Source organism: Scomber japonicus, chromosome 8, assembly GCF_027409825.1.
Source record: "Scomber japonicus isolate fScoJap1 chromosome 8, fScoJap1.pri, whole genome shotgun sequence".
In the NCBI taxonomy this organism is placed as follows: Eukaryota; Metazoa; Chordata; class Actinopteri; order Scombriformes; family Scombridae; genus Scomber; species Scomber japonicus.
Genome location: NC_070585.1, coordinates 27,572,580 through 27,593,336, shown reverse-complemented (window position 1 = coordinate 27,593,336; position 20,757 = coordinate 27,572,580). Strand labels below are relative to the sequence as shown.

The 20,757-nt window shown below is 41.1% G+C and overlaps 1 protein-coding gene across 1 annotated transcript in view; it reads right to left on the bottom strand.

Moving 5' to 3' along the window:
- spata5 (spermatogenesis associated 5) overlaps window positions 1-20,757 on the bottom strand; it is a 117,712-nt gene that overhangs the window by 96,117 nt on the left and 838 nt on the right. Inside the window, exons 2-10 of the mRNA XM_053323352.1 lie at window positions 20,390-20,514; window positions 20,084-20,241; window positions 19,366-19,424; window positions 17,650-18,282; window positions 17,072-17,201; window positions 16,887-16,943; window positions 16,382-16,505; window positions 11,999-12,100; window positions 11,464-11,617 (exon numbers count right to left, since the gene is read on the bottom strand). Coding sequence (XP_053179327.1) covers window positions 11,464-11,617; window positions 11,999-12,100; window positions 16,382-16,505; window positions 16,887-16,943; window positions 17,072-17,201; window positions 17,650-18,282; window positions 19,366-19,424; window positions 20,084-20,241; window positions 20,390-20,514 — 1,542 coding nt within the window. The remainder of the gene's footprint in view (window positions 1-11,463; window positions 11,618-11,998; window positions 12,101-16,381; window positions 16,506-16,886; window positions 16,944-17,071; window positions 17,202-17,649; window positions 18,283-19,365; window positions 19,425-20,083; window positions 20,242-20,389; window positions 20,515-20,757) is intronic.

Below are 20,757 nucleotides of genomic sequence, written 5' to 3'. Positions count from 1 at the left end.
TCTGAACAAAAAAGAAGACAGCAAAACAAACACGGATGTGTCAGTGTCAAAACTGAGCCTTTGTTTCGCCTTGCAAAGGATGTCACAGGAAACTGATTTGAATTAAAAAGGTTCTGGGCACAGTCAGCTCAGACAAATGGTGAGGTGATGACTGAGTGCAGCCATACAAAACAAACAAAGAGAAGTCACTGAAAAAGAAGATATTTATTTACAGGAGAGGTTATAAAACATGCAAGCACTTTCTTTATCACGTTAATAGAGTTGTAAAGAGTAAGGCATTATTTTTATAGATCCAGGGTTTAAAAAAACATATGTACTGTTCATTTTTCAGTATACAGGGTGTTAGGAGACTGGCATTGAGGCAATACTCAGGCTTGAATGTACATGAAGCTGTATTGTCAGTAAAAAGGCAGAGCAGGCAGATTATTTCCAATACAAAGTCACAAAGTGCCTGTGTGCATACAAACTTTCGTCAACTATGATGAGTCATCTGTGCATGCAACTATATGATGCATGCATAGCTTACAGTTAGCAGTCAAATATAAAATGCATTCATCATTTTAGACTCCATAGCAACCCCAGCTGAAGATATCATGTTTGTCTTTGAAATGGGGTTTTTACGGTGGTAAAAAGATACCCATGACTTCTTTTTCTCCTTCCAGTTCTATGCAGATTCAAACCAGTGACCTTCCTGTCAAAGGAATTTTGTTTCAACAACCACTTGAGTTGTTATCAGGAAGGGAAATGAAGATTGATTAAGGCCCTCTTTCAGGAGTGCTTCCTCACTGACACTGAAGAGGATGATCTTTCAGATTTGTGTATTGTTCAAGGAGACGTTGCAGTATTTCTAATGAGGGTTTCCAAAATCTAATCAAAAGCTTGATATGTTGCTCATAAATCTGCAAATGTCTCCAAACATCTGCACGATTGGTGAGAACATGAGCCAAGTGCACCAACTGCTTGCAATTTCCTCAGAGTCACATTAGAGAGTAAAAGGGTCCACAGGTAAGTCTGGTTGCAATATTGTATTCAATCATTACTAAACAGACACAAAAGAATGTGTGAGAAAAGAAAAAAATAGAGGTGTAAGCAGCCATGTGTACATCAGCTTGCATCCAGCTGTGAGGATTTAACCCCTACAGGTGGGAGGACAGGTCTCGTGGGCAATGATTAGTAGTTACAGAACCGGCCCACAACCACGTTTCCAACCCTACAGTAGGGTAACACTATATTAGACACAATCATTCCCAATGCACATGTGCACACATCACACAAACACACACACATAAACTCTTGGCTTCCTTTTCTGAGCTAAAAGGGGGGGCTGGGTGGGAGTTGGGGTGGCGAGGGCTGGAGGGGAACGGACGTGGTCCAGGGCTGGGGGCCAGGGAGCAGACGAGAGGGGATTTACGATCAGACAAGACTGCATCCTGTTTATATTTTCCAGGACCCGTCCGACTAGGCGAGGGACAGACAGAGAGAGACAGAGAGGGAGTGAGAGAGGGGGGGGGAGAAGAGAAGAAGAGATGGAGAAACACAATGAATGCAAGGAGGTTTGTCTTCCATGAGCACGTCAAGCGGAGGTCAATGTGTTCCCCAGTCCAGGCTCCCCGGTGCATGATGTCTTTCTCTCGTTCTTTCACTTTCTATCTCCGTCCACCCACCCTCCTCCTCGCTCTCGATCCCCAGAGGTCTAAGCATCCACATCATTCCACCTGGCTGACGCTTTAGCTCTTCATCTGTGTTAATGCTTCAGACTGCCGCCACTCAGACTGCACAAAAACATCTGGTCCAAGTAGAAGGGACTAGGCAGGACAGGACAGGATGTGGAAGGAAGCTGGGGCGAGGAGGGAGATGAGGAGCACCAGCCACAACACCATATGCACTAACCCCAAACCATCAGCTGCCTGCCCTGTGAAGGTGGAGGCCACCGCCTCCTTCGGTGCCGAGAGGACGATGGAATAGGGGAAAAACTGCTGTGTTTTTGTTCTTGTTTTAAAAGATAAAAGACACTTGTGAACAGCTGAAGAAGGCCCACAAGGGAAGAACCATTTCTTTCTTTTTTATTATCCATAGATACATCTACCCATTCATGAGCTTTCAGTGGGTTTTCTCATTTCTACATGTACAAATCTAAATACAATCAAAAGTCTACACAGCATGAACTGAAATGTTTAACGTCTGATGAAGAGTAACCTTTCTGAACGTCAAGGACACACACTCCTATAATCAAAATTTAAAAGAGAAAAAAGTTAAATCTACAACCACTTGTGAAAAACACATGCAGTTTGATAAGTAAAACATTTTGCATTGATAGCATTTTACAAGGGCGATATATGATGTGTTCTGAGGGTCAAAACTTTGCTTTTATGGCTTTTATATGCAGAACTATTTGAAGAGTTTTGGAGCATTAAGTGTAACTCTGAGTAACTCTGCATTTCTGCTGAGGTTTAATATCTGGATCCTGATCCTCCATCCAGGACCAAAAGTTGACTTGAATTTTTCTTGTATTATATATACAGACTGACAGCTAGTTTAAAGGGTATAGTCAATAGTACAGCTGCATACAAGCTCTGCTGACTGAAAAACGCAGCTGACAAATGTTTGACAAATGTTTCACCCTGAATCTTCTCAAACTGTCTACGGTGAATCTAGCACTTTGCCAGCAGTAATGACAAGCCTCGCAGAGAAACAGCCTGAACGGAGGGGAAATGGGGTTCATAAGCCACAGAGCTTCAGTCAAGCCTGGACGCCCGGAGGGCAGCGGAAACTTGATTCAACGATGTGACTTTAACATTTTGCTTCAGGGATTCTCTCTCCTGACTGCTCTTGGCTGACTCCGAGCACACATTTGGTTTAGTTATGAAAACATCCGATGGGAAGGGAGGAGGAAAAAAAAAAAAAAAAAAAAAAAAGAGGGAACACAACACAATTTAATCTGAACCTTATGTGGACTCATTTTCTTAGTTCTTTCTTTTTTGCATTCCTCCTTTCCAGAATGCTTCGTATTCGCCAGAGATCTAGTGGGAATTGAGAGAAAAAGGGGCCCCCTAAATGTACAAGAATGCACATTTGCAAAACATCACACCAGGGCCCAAACTAGGTATGGAAGAGAGGGAAGAACTAATTTCACAGAGTTGAGGCTGGCCTGGAATGAGTTATTTGTGGTTCTTCAACAGAGGTGGTCTTAATTATGTGGGTCTAAAAAGACCTCTTCCTCCTTAAATGAAGGCCATCACTTCAGGAATCACCTTCGCTGACCCTTGCACCAAATTTGCCTTTGGTGGTGAAAAGAGCCTGAATAGAAAACATCATACTAACAGATACTTGAACCTGTGATGACACCACAAGTAACAAGATGTTTTATCAAACACATGAATCCTCAAATATTCGCAGGCTTTGATGAAAATATCAACAATAAGTTTCAATAAGCCTCAGTGGTCCATATATCAGCTTTTATATCATTGACATGTGTTGGGCAAATGCTGAAACGCAACCTTCTGGAGTTGTGTGGTTGCCTTTCACAAAAGCATACAGCCATAATTCTGCACATTTGAAATATGAGCATCTGTTGAAGTAATGCTCAACAGCAAGACTGATAACTCAAGCTGGTCCTTTGGATCGGGTTCAGGGCTGATCCGAGCATTTTCTGATGAATCAGAATGTGTCAGCCTGACGCATTTCTAAAACCGTACTTGTTTTCTCCAGATACTCCCATGTCAAATACAAGTCAGAAATCTCACTGAACTCTGTTAATTGAAAAATAACACGAGAGGAGAAGATACAACAAAGCAGCACTTTTACTTGCTACGTCTATGTGTTGTGAGAGGAGTTATGTCGGGCTGTAAAAAGCTGTCCTCTAATTTCCATGTCTCAAAAATCCAGTATGAGTCACGCAATAATCCGCGCTAACACCTTTCTATCCACTGTTATTCAAAATACAATAGGGCACTGTACAAAACATCATATGCACTGTGCAGCTGTGTTATGTATGAAAACATAATAAAAGTCGGTTTCATGCATGTGACTGCATCATTTGAGACTCAGGAGGAAGAAAAAAATAAGGTGGGATATGTGCAGAGGTTAAAAGTCACAGTAGAAGACTTCTAACTCCTCACAGAGGTTCATTGTCAGAGACAGCAGCTCATCACCCACAGAGTGATGAGGAAGGTGTGTCAAAAGGAGTCCATCTGCACTTCAATAGTACATTCCACATTTCAACAGGGAAGAGTCAGGGCTGTGTAATATGTTGCATTGTGTAGCGGTGCGTCGAACAACCTCAAGCCGCAGCTCTCCGGCGACGCTGTCCTCAGATGAATTGTGAAATACTTTGGGCATTACACCATTACAAAACCACAGGAACGTTTTCATTACTCGTCGGGGCTTCCGGAGCACTCTTTGCACCTGTATTTACAATACCCAACATCTGTTCCTGGAGCTGAAACACCGCAATAATATGTGCCTCTTTAAGTGCACACACACACACACACACACACACACACACACCAAAGACAAATACACGTGCTCCCATACTCCGAACACGCAGAAAACGTGTGCAGACGTACACACACACATACAGTAAATGGTACATAAGACACACAGACACACGTGCACACACACAGACACAGACACACACACAGACACACAGACACACAGACACACAGACACACACACACAGCTGTCACTGACTAAAGGTAAGTGCCGGGGTTAAGGAGTACAAGCAGCACATTTCCGGATTTTATAAACAGAGGCCTCAAATAAACTTCACATGCTGATCCGACTGATATTTATGTGACCTGTCCTGAAATTCCTGAAGTGTCTTTAAAAGGACAAACGAGTTGGGAAAAGCGCTTTATAAGGCAAGGCTGCCGCTGTAAACATCAGCGAGCATTTAGCACTGGTTGGGCCATTTAGTCTTCCAGTGCAGAATTTATGTCAAACATACGAAACTCTGCTCATTTTTGACGCCATTTTTCCTGCTCGTTCCTACACAGTGGAGTAACCTCTGGGCCTCATTTCCTGCCGTATCCTCTTTGATGGCCAGGAAGATCAATAGTTTGGATTAAAACCGCTCAAGTACTGACTATTTAGGTTTGGGGGATTTTCACTAAGCGTGTGTTTACCAAATCACTTTGCACATTTACTGAGTAAATCATTTAGGCCATTTAGTTAAGTTGAAAGACTGGATGTTAAATATCGAGCCTGATCTTCGCCATCAAATAACAGGGTAACCAAAAAGCTTTCAGCTGACACAATGCAGAGTTGTATGTTTATTATTCCACATAATCAATTTTACTGGCCCTTTTTGTTCCAGTGGGCTTCCCCTGTTTAGAGAGGCTTGTAAACAGTGTGTCCGGATGTGGCACAAACCAAACAAGCACGCACACGCATACACACTCACACAAACACGTGCACTCACACACACAATTTGCACTGTTTAGACTGTGGAAATGAGTCATCTGCTAGCACCGAGATCAGTTGAACGCCAACAAGACGACAGAAAGACGCCCAGAGTCTACGAGGCTCCACGAGACCACATGATAGCTGCCAATACCACACAAAGCACCTAGAGGGATTCATTATGAAAAGCTGTTTTGTATAATCTGCTCCGAGCTGGGAACAGGGTCAATGAAACATTTGTGGAGCGGGGGGGGGGGGGGGGAAGGATCAGAAGAAATCAGCACCTATGTGGTTGTGTGAGAGGAAATCATTTTAGTGATCTAGTGCAGAAAAGATTATGCAAAATACAACGAAATGTTCTGTAACAGCCAGTTGTAACCTTGTTTCCCCCCAAAGGGTTGGATCAGTGTAAGTCTGCTAATCTTAACACACATCTTCTTCACAAACTGCTACTGCTTTTTCTCATCTTCATATTTAACTTACTTGTCTTCCCTAAATGATCAGCCTGCACTGGGATTTCTTTGATTGTAGCTTTTTGTACAAAGCTTTAAGTGACAAATGTCCTGTGTGTCATTGATAAAGACAACAAGTTCTGCTCAGGTCTTATACTAATTTTTTTGACTTCTTAAATCAATCATTAAAACACAAAATGTACAAAGAGGCCTGAGTTCTGGTACTTGTTACTTCATCACATATGAAAACTGTCAGACTAGTTCTTTGCACCTTTCCGACAGATGAAAGGAAACCGAAATTTCAACTGCTCGACTGGATCGCACGTGGAAGCCACAGTTCAGCAGCGCTACAGTCAGCCAGCTATAAAACATGGGACTTCTACAATGACTCGATCTGTATCACGCTATCCAGTAACAGTGTGCATGCTGACACACGTCTGACATAAAGCCCAGTCACAGCGACATGACGAGGAGCTACATCAGATACAACAGAAACACTGTCAGGGGGGGAGAAAAAGATTTATAAATAGAGTTACTAACGTGCAGGCTGTACATTTTTTTTCTACTGTGACTAACACAGTCCAGCAGATCATCTTCATGTGTACATGAATCTGTCAGCCTGTAAGAAAGCGTGATGAAAGCCATGTCCACTTCAGACACTCAGACAGAAAAAGTTCAGAGGGAGGGAACGAGTTTGATTGAAGGTCAGCATTCACAACTGCACGGACTGACATAGTGATGTGGTTTAATTGTTGTGTCTAGTTTGTCTGCTGGATGTGTAAAATCCAGACACACTGATTGAAAAGTTAGAAAGATAAAACTGACATAAAAAAATGTCTTTGCGGGCTAAATCGTGCACAAAAAAAAGAAAAAAAGCTGAACAAAGCACTTGGGTTGTATCAGTTCAGCAAGCAGCTTTCATCTTTTAGATTCTCTGCTCCAGCAATATGATATTTTCCCACTAGAGGTCCTCGTTCAGGGTCACCACAGTTGAGTTTCTGTAGATTGACCTTTTCTGCTGCAGTAATGAGCAATGAAGCAATATTTTAATGCATTTATGTACTAAAAATCAGATTGTAGTTTTCATTTGTACCACTGCAAACACTATTTTCTAAGCATCTCCACCTTTATCAATCAGTTTTGACTATTTTTTAGTTCACTAAAAATATGTTTTGACTTAAATTCTGAGGTTATGTAGAGCAGTGGCTCCCAACTTCTGTGTTGAAAAGATAAGAAAGTAGAAGAAGAAACATTAATAAATATATACAGTAAGTTTAAAAAAAAAAATGGGTGTACCTATGTCTACAACAGTCAGTTAACTTGATAAGGCCTTCTCAATCCTGAGTTGCATTCCAGTTATTTTCTCTCCAGGTTTAAAAATCAGGGCGTTCAACCTGGATTCCCTCGGCCAGTGCACATGATTTACTTTATACGTTGTGCTCTCCGTGGCCTTAAAAGGGATACGACGTGACCTCAGTGAAACAGTCTAATAGATCTGGTATGAGTGTGCTCTTGCATTACATTGCATTCAAAACTGGCCGATACCGTGATCAACTGTAATTATGTGCCGATTATATAACACATCTGTTGTCAAGAAGTTGTTTCTGGGTTTCGGTACAACTCCGACTGGACAAACAACAACTTCCCCTTATGACATCAAGATTTCCATCCGTTCATATGCACACTAACACACACACACACACACACACACACACACACACACACACACACACACGCTCACAAACATACACAGAACACCAACCCGCGACCTTGTAAATGCCCCTGCTCGAGAGATGAAGGATTGATTTAAAAAATGCCTATTCTCTGATCTATAAGGAGGTTGGTATTGTATTCGAGGCAGGAAGTGAAACCCCCACAGCAACTTGCTTCTTGTGTGTGTGTGCATCTCAAATCCAAGTCATACGTGTATATGTGTGCATGCTTTTCTGCAGCTGTGCAAGGTGGGGATCTTGTGCGTGACCAGAGCGTGTCACCGCCACCGTGATGTCGTCCCCCCCATCTTTATTTGTCAGGAAGTGGTGCGTCGGAGCGTACGTTCCCGCAGCAGCTCATTGTTACCTGAGCAGCAGAAGGAAACAACTGCTGTTCCTACTTGATGTGTTTTTGTGCCTCTTCTGCTTTTGTTCCTTTTCAATGAAAGCAAAGAAGGAAAAAACAGATATTAGCTTGCGGGTACACGTGTGTGTGTGTGTGTGTGTGTGTGTGTTGTGTAACTGTATGTGTCTATTTATGTGCATGCAAGTGATGTGTAGGGGTATGGGGGCTCCGTGTGGATGGATCTATCACCCATAAGTCAAACTCTATTTACAACTTTTCATTTTTAAGAGATGCGAGTTTGATAAAAGTTGATGTGAAAAGCATTAAGTTGAAGAGTCGCCACGCTTTTTGGTCTTGTAGGACAACAAAAACACAGAGACCAGCTGCAGCTGCGGAGTGATGTTTCTCTTTCCTCACAAACATTTCAAGTACTGACACAAGCTTTCACAGTAAAAAATAATAAAAAATAAAAAAAGGTTCAAATTTGTGACCTACAGAAAAAAAACATGAAGTGTGCTAACATTACGCAAATGTTTTCTAAATGGTTCTTTGCGAATAAAGGAGAGGATGGCGAGATTAAAGATTTGATAAGATTATCTGTAGCAATGGAGCTTTAGAAATCCAGATATTTGTTTTCCACATGAGAACCCGATCCAAAGTTAAACTATCAGAGCCAGCTACACTTGGTAATTTATGATGCAATCTGCTGATAAAAAACAAAAAAAATGGAGGAAAAATGATAAATGATATATGAGCAGTGCAACAATGACTGTAAACTCTGCAGAGAGTTGAAGGTGAAAACTATATAAAAGTTCCAGTGAACTTGACTGAACCCTGATGAACTGGATTATAAAACAAATAGAGCAGCTCAACACAGTATTTTACAATTTGCTGCACAGATAGCAAAGATAGGCACGTAAACAGCTGAGATGGTTCAGATTGATAGCTAAAAACTTCTCATGAACAATAAGCCTGCATTTTGCTCAGTATCCCTCAGTTCAACAACTCGTCTTTGATATGTGATGAGTTAGTTATGCAACTCCACACCAGTGATGACACAAAATCATGTTGATTCATATGTTTATGGAATTTAAAAGTACAAGTCACAATATGAGGAGTGAGACTAATGATAGATAATAGATATTAGGTTAAACTTTAATGCCACGACTTGTAGATGCCAGAAGATTTGTGAAAACAATTGACAAGACTTGATATATGTCTTTTATTTCACTTCATTTTGTGTTTGTTTTTCATTCCGAGACTTTCTAACAGAAGGAAGAAGTGAAGATGAGAGCAGAAAGAAATAAAGACAGAAAGAAGCCTAACATGCAAAAATTTGAATCTGTTCTCCTGTGGCGTACTTAAGAAGGCCTGTGTTTGTCTAGTGATTTTGGTTTTGAGATTTTAGTGGAAGCAAGGGTTGGGGAGGTTGTTGTCTCCCTCCGGGGCGCGAGGAGGTTTCTCAGAAAGCATTGCCAGTCACGCCTGGCCCTCTGCGGACAGTAAATCACGCTCCTCGCCAGAGTGCTTCCGCACAGCAGCCCCAGCTCCCTCCTCAGCTGGAAATGCAATATGCCACGTACCCCAGACGCTGAGACCACCCAGGAGGCATGTGGGGTCACACACACACACACACACACAGAAAAACAAATGTGCATGCGTTCATACAATCACACACACACCCACAATCAAGCGCATGCAGATACACACATATATAGAAGCTTGTCCTCGGGATGCATTTTTATGTGAGGTGAATTGGTCTGAGGCATTGGGGTGAGGGGGCAGAGATATTTCACAACAAATGGTGGTTTCAGTGGTTTTAGTCACTGGGATCTGAATACCACAGAAACTCCCAAACTTCCTCTTTGGCGTATATCAAAGGAAGGTTGACCCTCTGTGTTCAAACGAGCTGCAGGCATGTCAGAAAAAAAACTGTTAAAAACTCATTTTGGAAGAAATAAGTTAGTAGGAAGTGCGGTTTGGGCAAAGTATTACAAGCAGAGGCGAGGTCAAGACATGGAAGGAAGATGATATAAGTCGTAAAATGTGCTTAAAGTTAAATAACGGTCTGTTATTTGAATGTTGTTTGTTTGTTGGTTGGATGCCTGAGCCCACAAGGCAAAACCAGACTACTAAAAAGATGGAGAGCATTTTTGGGCGACTTTGTTTTGGTTTCAAGAATCATGCTGGTTTCGGGAATCGCAGAGAGGGAATCAAAGCAAAGAGCAGCCCTGATGTTTCACAAAAGGTCTAAGTTGCTGTGGATGTTCATCATGGTTTCAGTGGCTTTTTTTATGATCCAGATTTCATGACTTTATTACAATCCATCATGACCTTAGAAAAGGCTCTATCAGCAGTCAAGAGTGGTTTTGAGATAGAGGTTAAAGTAAAGTTCTCTGTTATTTGTCAGAGAGAGAGAGAGAGAGACTGAGAGAGAGAGAGAGACTGAGAGAGAGAGAGAGAGAGAGAGAGAGAGAGAGAGAGAGAGAGAGAGAGAGAGACTTTATGTACTCAAAATCCTATCATATTTTATAATCAGGTGACTTTCATATAGAACCTTCTCTCCTTGCTCTACTTTGCTGCTGTCTTTCATCCATTGCTCTTCATTTCAGAGCCTATCTTCCATTTTTTCTCATGTTTTTTTACCCTTTTTTGACAAACTGGGATCTCTGTCAGTCTCTGAACTCTAAATGATTCACTGTCATCACTTTACAGGACACAAGTTATGACATAAAACTGACACAAACACAGTGAGCAGTAGGTAGAGTTAGCCTCAGCAGCTAGTAGCTAGCAGCCTGAATGTATTTAACCTTCATGTCGTCCTCCCGGGTCAAATTTGTTTTGACTGTTCCTCCCTCCTTCCCTTTTTCTTTCCTTCCTCCAACCCCATTTATTCCTTCCTTCTGTCCTTCCTTCCTCCCTTCTTCTTTTCCTGTCTCCCTCCTTTCCTCCGTCCTTCCTCCCTACTTTCCTCTTCCTTCCTTCCTTCCGTCCTTCCTTCCTTCTTTCCTCCGTCCTTCCTCCCTCCTTTCCTTCCTTCATTCATTCCTTCCTTCCTTCCTCCCTCCTTTCTTTCTTCCTTCTTTCCTTTCCTTCCCTCCTTCTTTCCTTCCTTCCTCCCTCCTTTCCTTCCGTCCTTCCCTCTTCTTCCCTTGACTCAAGGACAACAGGAGGGTCATTTTTTTAAGTAATCAGAGTAACTAAAGTTTACATTAGTAAACAGTAAAATTATTAAAGATAAAATGTTTTGAGATAATAATTTTGCTGCTTCTTTAAAAAGGTACTTTGAAATCTAAGGTGTGACTTTTGATGTTCAAAACTCATGTTACTAATATTTCTGGTATTTGATTTTTAATTCTGGAGACTTTTTTTGCTTTTTTGTTATTTATCTAATATGTGATGAAGCCAAACCGTGTCAGAAAAATATGAAGATAGCCCATGATATAGATATACCATGTTCAAATCCAGTGTATCAAGAGTATGTATCTGGTCCCTAAAACTGGGTAGACTGAACTTTGACTTTCTATATGATAGTTGGACAGTGTTTACTTGCCTGCTTCTTTGCAAACAGCTGCGAGGTCTGCTCCTACGTATCCATGAGCGGTGTCGGCCAGCTGCGTCATCTCCTCAGTGGTGGCGCTGCATGGTACCGAACTCAGCTGCTTGTGCAAAATATCTGCACGCTCTGTAGCACCAGGAACTCCCACCTGCCATCATAAAATCACAACGGAACAGGTTATACAACGCAACATTTTATTTACATAGAAATTGTGGCAGAAGCCGAGAAGGAACCCCAAACCATAAAGGGATGAAGTACTTTGAGAAAGTTGGCAAATATTTTCAGCTGTGGGTTCGTTTGTTATTGATGGTAAACAAACATCTTCCGATATTTACATTTTAAGCGCTTGTCTGACAATTTTTACCAGACCAACTCACGATGAGCGAGTAGTAGGGTCTTGAATGAAAACACATGTCAGCTGATGGGCGTAACAGGGAAGGAACCTTTAACCTGTCTGATATAGGAAAGTCTTTTTAAGTATTAGGACCACCTTACCACCCACTATGTTGCATTAGCTGGTAATACGCACCTCTAGCTCCTTGTCAAAGCGTCCCGGTCGACGCAGTGCAGGGTCAAGGGCGTGGGGTCGGTTTGTGGCCCCCAGGATCAACAGCTGACCTGAGTGACCCTCCTGGATAGGAAAGAGAAGAGAGATCAGTCTCATAATTCTGTTTTATTGGAGTTTTGTTCTTGTGATCCTATAGTGGCAAGTCCACACATACAAAATCAAAAACCATGAGCCTAAAGCTTGCAGAACTGTTCATTGTTACGTGCTCAAGTCTTTCTGGACAGTCTTTTCTTCCATCGTTGCTATATAAATCAGGCATGTCCAAACTATTCCATAAAGGGCCATGTGGCTGCAGGTTTTCATTCCAACCAAGCAGCAGCACACCAGGCGTGACTCAATTAATCAACTGATCTCAGGCTTCAGACAGTTGATCAGTCAAATCATGTGTGCTCTTAATTGGTTGGAACCAAAACCTGCAGGCACATGGCCCTTTATGGAATAGTTTGGACATGCCTGATAAAGGTGCATGATGAAGTAATTAAGCTCAATGTGTTTCCAAGTGTTATTTTAGCAATGCTAATTAAAAAGTTAGCGGCAAAGCTAGAATATACAAGAAGAAAGATTTTTGCTATTGAGTCATCAAAATTACCTCTCGAGGAACCAATGAAAATAGTTGCATATATGACTCTATCCAACAGGATTTCAGTGTGTCATATAATGTATATCAATAAATAAACTTCACATGTGTTTCCTGATAAGTTTGAAATTTCTAAAGCCTCTGAGAATTTTTGACTGCTAAACTTGAGTCAGTCCTGTGTTTCATGGGGTGGTCTACCTGTAAGATGAGCTAATATATACCCCCCCCCCCCTCCCTTTCAATACTGAAGGGTGAACTGAAACATAAATAAATTAAGGCCTATTTATGCTATCTGGCATGGCACGTAAGGGTCCACACCACATGACGCAAATGTCATCTTCCACCCATGTCTTTGAGGGTCTGCGTGGCCCCTCTGTTGATGGCCGAGTGGAGCCTCCTTCTTACCATGAACCCAAAGGACACCACCAGCGAAATGAAGAACTGGGATCAGGTGGAACAGGAGCTGGGCTGTCTCTAAGTGCTCCTCCCTTTTTTCAGGGTTTCTGGGCTACTTCCTGTATGCTTTCCCCTGCATTTAATCTGATACATCAGCCTGGACCCACCCACTTGGCATTCAGGCCCACCCAATCATAATACTTTGTTTTCTTGCCCGTTAGCCTACATTAAAAGCAGCTAGCTAAGATAAAAACTATGATGGGTGCGACAAAGTATAGACAAAAAGACGTCATGAGGAGCAGGAGGAGGTTCAGCCATCATTCTCAAACCAGACACCTCCTCCTCCTCCTGCACCGGTTTGTCCTCAACGAGTGCCAAGTAGTAACAACACGTACGTGGCTGCTGATTCAGCCCTTTCCCCCCCGTCAGCAGCTGTACTGTTGAAAGACTCTTTTCAACTGTCAGTCATATAAAAACTGGTGTCAGGGTATCAGTGATGACGTACAAACTGAACTCTTTCTCCCTGCTCTCTCCTTTGAAAGAGGACCGACTGAAGCGTTGGACAATTGTGAAATCATTTCAGCTTTCAAAACCAAGCTGCATCGTAAGTAAACTCATTTAGAATTTAGGACTATAGAAGTAGTATTTCAATATTACTGTTTATTAGGTGTTGTTTTTATGTGTGTGTGTGTGTGTGTGTGTGTGTGTGTGTGTGTGTGTGTGTGTGTGTGTACTTGTATGGCTAACATAGTGAGAACCAATACCTGGGAAGTGAGAACATTTTAACCGGTCCTCACTTTTCTACTTCAGACTTCCATTTGCAGGGTGAAGCCGAGAAGTGTAGAGTAAGGTTTAGGGTTATGCATTTAGTTGTCAGGGTTACGGTTATGGTTAGAGGTTAGGGAATGCATTATGTCACCAAATGTCCTCACTAAGATAGCTATACAAACGTGTGTGTGTGTGTGTGTGTGTGTGTGCGTGTGTGTGTGTGTGGTTCATGAGGCCGCTGTGTCAGGCTATGTTCAGGTCTCATTTTTAACATTATAGAGCATGTTGGTGCTGGTGTACCTCTATCCACATTCTGCACTGTTGCATCTGTCAGTTGTGTGCGTGTGTGTGTGTGGTTAGCCGTTGTGCCAGCCTATGCGTATAAGGCTTGATGCTTGTATGATTAACTGTCGCTCCAGAAAAGGTGTGTACGAGGCGGCAAGGATGAAATGATCAGTGTATACCTGCTATAACAAACTAGACTACACCACTGATGGACTGTGTAAGGCTTGTATAATTAAACTGTGGTGCATTCAGGCTCAAGTATAGCTGCCTATTTTGGTTTAAATATGTGTTATGACAGGCTAGGCTCAACCACACTGTGATTTCTGCTTATGCTACTGACACATAGCCTAAGTTTGACAATAGTTTGGAAGATAAATGAACATTTAATTCCTTTTTATTTTCATGTTTCACTCTCATCCAGACCACGATTAAGAACACCAAAGATCTACCACTGTGATGACCCTTCAGGTGAAACGCAACAACTGACTGTCAAATGTCAAAGCTATTAAAGTCTTATATAGCTTATATCAAATTGTTGATAACACATGTCCAGTCTTTGAAAATGTTCTCACGTATGTGTGGAGGCATGTAGTGAGTATGGTGATGCCTATGAGATTGTCGCTCCAGAACAGAGGTTAGGGTTAGGCAAACTGGACTACACCACTGTGTCTACTTTACTACTTTTTTTATTCCTATTGTTATGAAAATGTCACTTTTCTTTTTTCGACTTGTTCTTGTTGTTCAGCAACATACAGGAACTCCTCAGTTGCATTCAGACTGAAAACCGCCCTGCGTAATAATACAAGAGGATGTGCTGGTGGTGTGGGTGTGTTGTTTAAAGTGCCGGTGAGACAGTGAAATATGAACCAGTACCAAAACAGATTATTGCATTTAAAGGCTGATCAGAAAAACACTGCACAGCGGTTTGTAATACTCACAGAGTGGATTTGAAAACTCTGGAAAGTTATCACGCTGCAACCCCTATTTACTAACAGGCACACATGTGGAGCGTGTCTGTGTGCACGGATCTCCGAAAAAAGTATGAATGGAACCGTGTGTGCATCCGTAAAAAAACCACAGCTGTCCGCAGATGCGAAACGCGGAAAGCATGAATTGGCCTTTACAGTGTGAGTAAGAATGCCGAGGAGCAGAAAGTGCTTTCTACCACATTCCACAAAGCGATCATTGGTGACGACCTTGGATCCTCGCGTTTGGAAAACAGACAGAAGAGGGGACCTGGCAGAGAATTAGTGCATCTGTGTAATATCAACATTTCAAATGCAAGCTATTTTCTTTGCTGATAAAGTTTTGCCAAATTTCAGGTCATAGCTGCCGTAGGTGATTTGTTTCCCAGGCTCCCATTGGTTGTGTGTGTGTGTGTGTGTGTTGGGTTGATCTTTTTTCTCATCAGGCACTGAAAGAGCACTCTGCAGACAGATGACACCCTGGAGACGCGGCCCACAGTGTGTAAAGGGCGTCCATCATGCAGAGATGGTTTCTGCATGACGATCTGCATTTCCAATGAGGACGTATATCCTGACAGTCTGCTGCCGGCGGCCATGCTCGTATATGTCGTGTGTCGGTCGAACAAGCAGTTGTGTTTCTACAGTGGTCCTGATACAAAAAGACTGTGGTTGATGAAATAAGACATGCAGCTGTCCATTTAGGTTTATGTGTTTTAAAACTGTATCCTGCCTTATTATATTTATTCTATATTTTTACCCTCTTATTGACTTTACTTGTGTCATTTTAATCTATTTCACCTTAGTTTTTAATATAGCTTTTATTAAACTCTCTTTCATTAAGTCATTCTACTTCTGTTTTGTCTTTTTAATCTATTTTAACCTAGTTTTTACTGTAACTTATACTAAACCTTTTTCTCTTATTATTTCATTATATTTTAGATCTTTATTATAGATACTTAAACTTTTTATTGCATTTTTATCATTCTTATTATTTTCTCTTGCGTGCTTTGATGTCAAAATCTTCTTTGTAATTATTCGTTTTCATCCCTTCATCATTTTTGTTCCTTCTCTTTATGTTGTCCTCAGTCGACATTTGTTCTGCCTTATCAACTGTGAAGCACTTTGAACTACATTAACCTGTATGAAAGGTGATGTATAACTAATTGATTGATTGATTGAGATTGTGTGTATAATATGTGGATTTAGCATCAAGTAACTCTTTAAAGAACGAGAGAATCACAAAAAAAAGGTGACTTTTGATAGTGTTGCTGCCACTCTTTTAACCTAAGAATCAATATTTAGCATAATGTATTTTTGCGGTAGAGAACAGGATTTCCTCTGAGGGATACTTACTGAACCAATCCCATCCATCAGAGTCAGGAGAGAAGCAACAACTCGTTTCTCCACCTCGTTCTGCGCCCCCTCTCTCTTCGGACACAAAGCATCGAGCTCATCAATAAAGATTATCGCAGGTTGCCTGTAAAACCAAGACAGACTATGAGAAATGCTTCAGACAAACACAAACACTCTATATTGCAAAGTGCACAAAACAACCAAGACTGTGAAAATGAAAATCACAAGCTGTAGCAGGATTTAGTTATTCATTGAACAGTTCTTTAACTATTTTTCTTCTTCTTTACATCATTTATTGGGCTGCAGTCTAATTTTACTAATACTGTAAATCCTCATGTATCATTGTAGTATCATTGTAGCACACAAATAAAATATAAAAGCCATAGAATTAAAAAAAATCATACAGTGTTCAGAAACAGAACTAAAATGAGAATGATGTATTATTAGGCTAGTGATGATGATGCTAATGTATGGCACAGCCAGCGAGATTAACCAAAAGGTTTACCTCTGAGACGCCTCAGTGAATATCTCCCTGAGCCTCGCTTCTGTTTCACCGTAAAATCTGCAAAGACAAAAACCTCTAAGTGAACCTCAAGTGCAAAATACTGAAAATCATCAATATTCATCCTTTTATATTTTTCATTTTGTACTGGGACTGAAAGGTTACATTAACAATAAATATGACCATACTTGCTTATGATCTCCGGCCCATTGATCACTATCATGTGAGCTCCGACCTCATTGGCTATAGCTCGTCCAATCATCGTCTTCCCTGTGCCCGGCGGACCATACAGGAGAACTCCTCGAGGAGGTGGGATCCCTGTTTAGACAATAGTAGGCATTTAGATTTTTGATTGATGGGTAACTGTGACTGTTGTAATGTCTAATGTATGCATGCATTTTTTTTTTTTACTTCCACAACCATCTTCCATGAGTGCAGAAGAAATTCAACTGCAAGCACAACATATTCCACTACCAGTACCATAAAAACCTTATGCCAGCTGCTCATTTGAATTAATGACCACTAATGATGAGTCTTAATGTCTATTTGATTTTTAGGAAGAAGTGATATTTTTTTCTCAAGGGGAGAGTTGATCAAGACCAGAGTCCCTGTCAAACTAATTCCAAGTCAAAACATCCAAACTAATCTCAGTAAAAACAACAGATTTGATTTTTTTTACTGAACACTTTTTAAATTATGATACACAATTAAAAAGTTATATAGAAAAGTGTGAGTCACAGCACAGTTATTTTATCAGGTGACCTACCGTAGTTGGAGAACAGCTCAGAGTGTTTCAGAGGAAGCTCAATTGTCTCTCTGATAACATCCAACTGGCTGCTGAGCCCGCCAATCATGCTATACATGACCTTTGACCTTTTGGCATCTGCATCTGGATCCTCCTGCCCTGCTCTGAAACTCACTTTGGTGGAGCAGGAGAGGCAGTAGAAGGTGTCAGTACTCAAAGCACCAGCAGGGGAGGCTGTGGGGATTTTCTCTGCCTGCTCTGAGCTTAGTGACGCCTCCAGACTGACGGTATTTTCCCCTGACCCTGCAGGGGGATTCTGGGAGTTGTAGGAGGGAGTGGTGGGTGAGGGGAGAGAAGCGAGGTTGGCCGGTCTTAGTGGGGTGCTGGCTGCTAGACAGGGCTCCCCAGGCGTCCCTGGTGTCCCGGTGTCATCCACAGTGAGCAGGCTCAGCTGCAGGGAGAGGTCAGTGGATGAAGAGTCCAGCACAGAGTTCATCACAGAGGACTCCTCCGTGTCAGGGCCAGATCCTGACAAAGGAGCTGGTCTCTGGAGGGTGACGCCGTCCTCCCCTCTTACAGCTTCAACCCGGAGGCTACAAGACCGGCCGAAGTAGGTCAGGGACAGGACGTTTCCTGGCAGAACGATGTTTCCAACTGGCACGAGACAGACAAACCAGGAAAGTTATTCCACCAAAGCAAACAGGGCTGTCTGGGCAGTAATAAAACACTGAACAGTAATTCAGTTTTTCTTTTTTCTCTCTCAAAATAGAGGTAAATTACTGAGGGTTGTTTCATAAAGGTGGCCAGAAGACAGACCTTGATGTGAAAGACCTGTCTTGAATGAGTCTGACAAACTGAACCAGAAGTGCTTCATAAAGCCAACACCGAGCTGATGAAATCCAACTAATTAAAGTTTGGTTCAAAAATTGACAGTGAAACACAAACTACAGATATCAAGCACAATTCACATCAATTCACAGTGGAGAAAACGGACATCTGAAGACAAAACTGATTATCTCAATCACAGAGCAGCATAAACTGAACATGCAACACTAAGAATAAATATGGCAGTGAAAATGACAAGAACCATAGAAAGTAATGACAATACAATAGGACTTCTGAGTCCTTCTTGTATTTTTAATAGGCATATTTCTGGGTGTCTTTTTCTTAAATTGTATTTAAGTGACATTTAAAATGTGAAAAAATCCTGAAAATGTTTCTTACTATGAGTCTACAGTACATTTAAAAGCACAAACATTGACTGGAGTACTACACAGCTCTGGCAGACTAAAAAACGATATGAGCTCAGATTTAAAGTACATAATAAGTGCAGCCCATGAACTGTAAACTTAATCATACTCAGCTGTAAGGAAGAACCTGAAGGGTGGAACTAAACGTATTAAACACTGTGTTTCAGTCTGGCAAATGGATCTCAATACTGGTTAAGTGAAGCCTGAAGTGAAGTTAAGCCTGTAATCTGGCTTTATGAAACACCCCCTATGGTCCTGAAGTCTAGATGCATGGATAATGTATGAAAGGTATGGACACAATACAACATAGCAAAGCATCATCATATACTTTACATATACAATATCTACTTAATGTGTATAATCAGCAAACTAACTTAAGTACACAGTTATTCATGAAAAAGACAAAAACTATATGTGATAAAGTGCTAAAGTTTCATACTGACTTACTTACAAACCTGTGAATGTGTGAGGATATAGACTGACTTACCTAAAGACATCAGGAGGAAGTTCTTGAACTCGTCTGTATCAAGTTTGTCATCTTTTGACCTGAAGAAAAGTTCCATAAAGTTGAGAATCATCTACACACTTATTTCATTTTATTTTGTTTTTAACCTGGAGGAAAATAATGTTTATTGATGATTGACATTTGAACTGCAGTTACAATCAATAACCAGCAGATGGCAGCCTTTACTTAAAATATACAATGAAAAAGCAGATCCAGTCCCAATTTCCTTCCCTTGGCCCAACCACTTGTTGAAGCTCTTGTAGATTGTGACAATGATTATATTACACATAACTCCATCACATATTTGTATTAAGATTTTAAATTTCAGTCACAGCTGTTTTATGGGTCACTTTCTATCAGTTTCATGATATTTCTAAGCAAGATGACCCAATGAAATGGGTAAAATATACATATTTCTTTGACTCACGTTGATATTAAAGAGATGGACAAATTATAAAGATCACCTCTGTGTATACCAGAAGACAATTCAACATCAAAATCCTCCAAAATGATGATGATGTTGTATCAATGCCTCTCTAAAACATCATAACCAGTATAGCCTTCATCGAAATACAACATGCAGCAAGGCTGTTGTATTGATAGCATTAGTTTTAGCCTAAACTGGTAACTATATGATATCAGAGTATATATATAATATGTATCCAAGTTTTTTGGTCAATGAGAGCCAGACAAATGTTACCTAGAAGACAGAAACACCTCCTCAGCCTGCAGCACAGGCCCTGTTAGTGGCTGCAGCATCACTTCATCCCCTGTTTTCACTCTCAGGTTGTTCTGGACACATTTCTGAAGGCCGACTCTTCCACCGGGGAAAGAGGCAACAGGCCATCCCAAACACACCTGTAACACAGAAAGGTAACATAAAGAGGATTATCACAAGATTTGAGACAAGTAAATTACTACTAAGGGAAAGCTGTGTCCACTGAAAGAGGGATGACAAGAGAAGAGAAGAGAGAAGAAGAGAAGAGAGAAGAAGAGAAGAGGTTACCTCCTGTTGTCCTGCAGGACTCGTCAGCAGGACTGGTCTACTGATGCACACGCTGGCTAACTTCATTGAATTGAGGCTCATTTGTGCCAAAGACGATCTGCAACTTTTGGGTGTTTTGTCATCAGCTGTGAAAAAAACAAACAAAAACAAATAAGTATTAGCAGTAAAATTGCGTTGGTACATATTAAATTATTTATTTGTTAACATGTTAAACAAATGTTGTAACTGGTTTGAGTGGCACTGTGTCCAAATATTACAAATAAGAGATTTAGATTTAGATTATTTATTTACACACATATTCTATATACAACTGCATAATAAACAGATGATATAAATAAAATGGAACTGAACTGAATTGAAGTGTCATA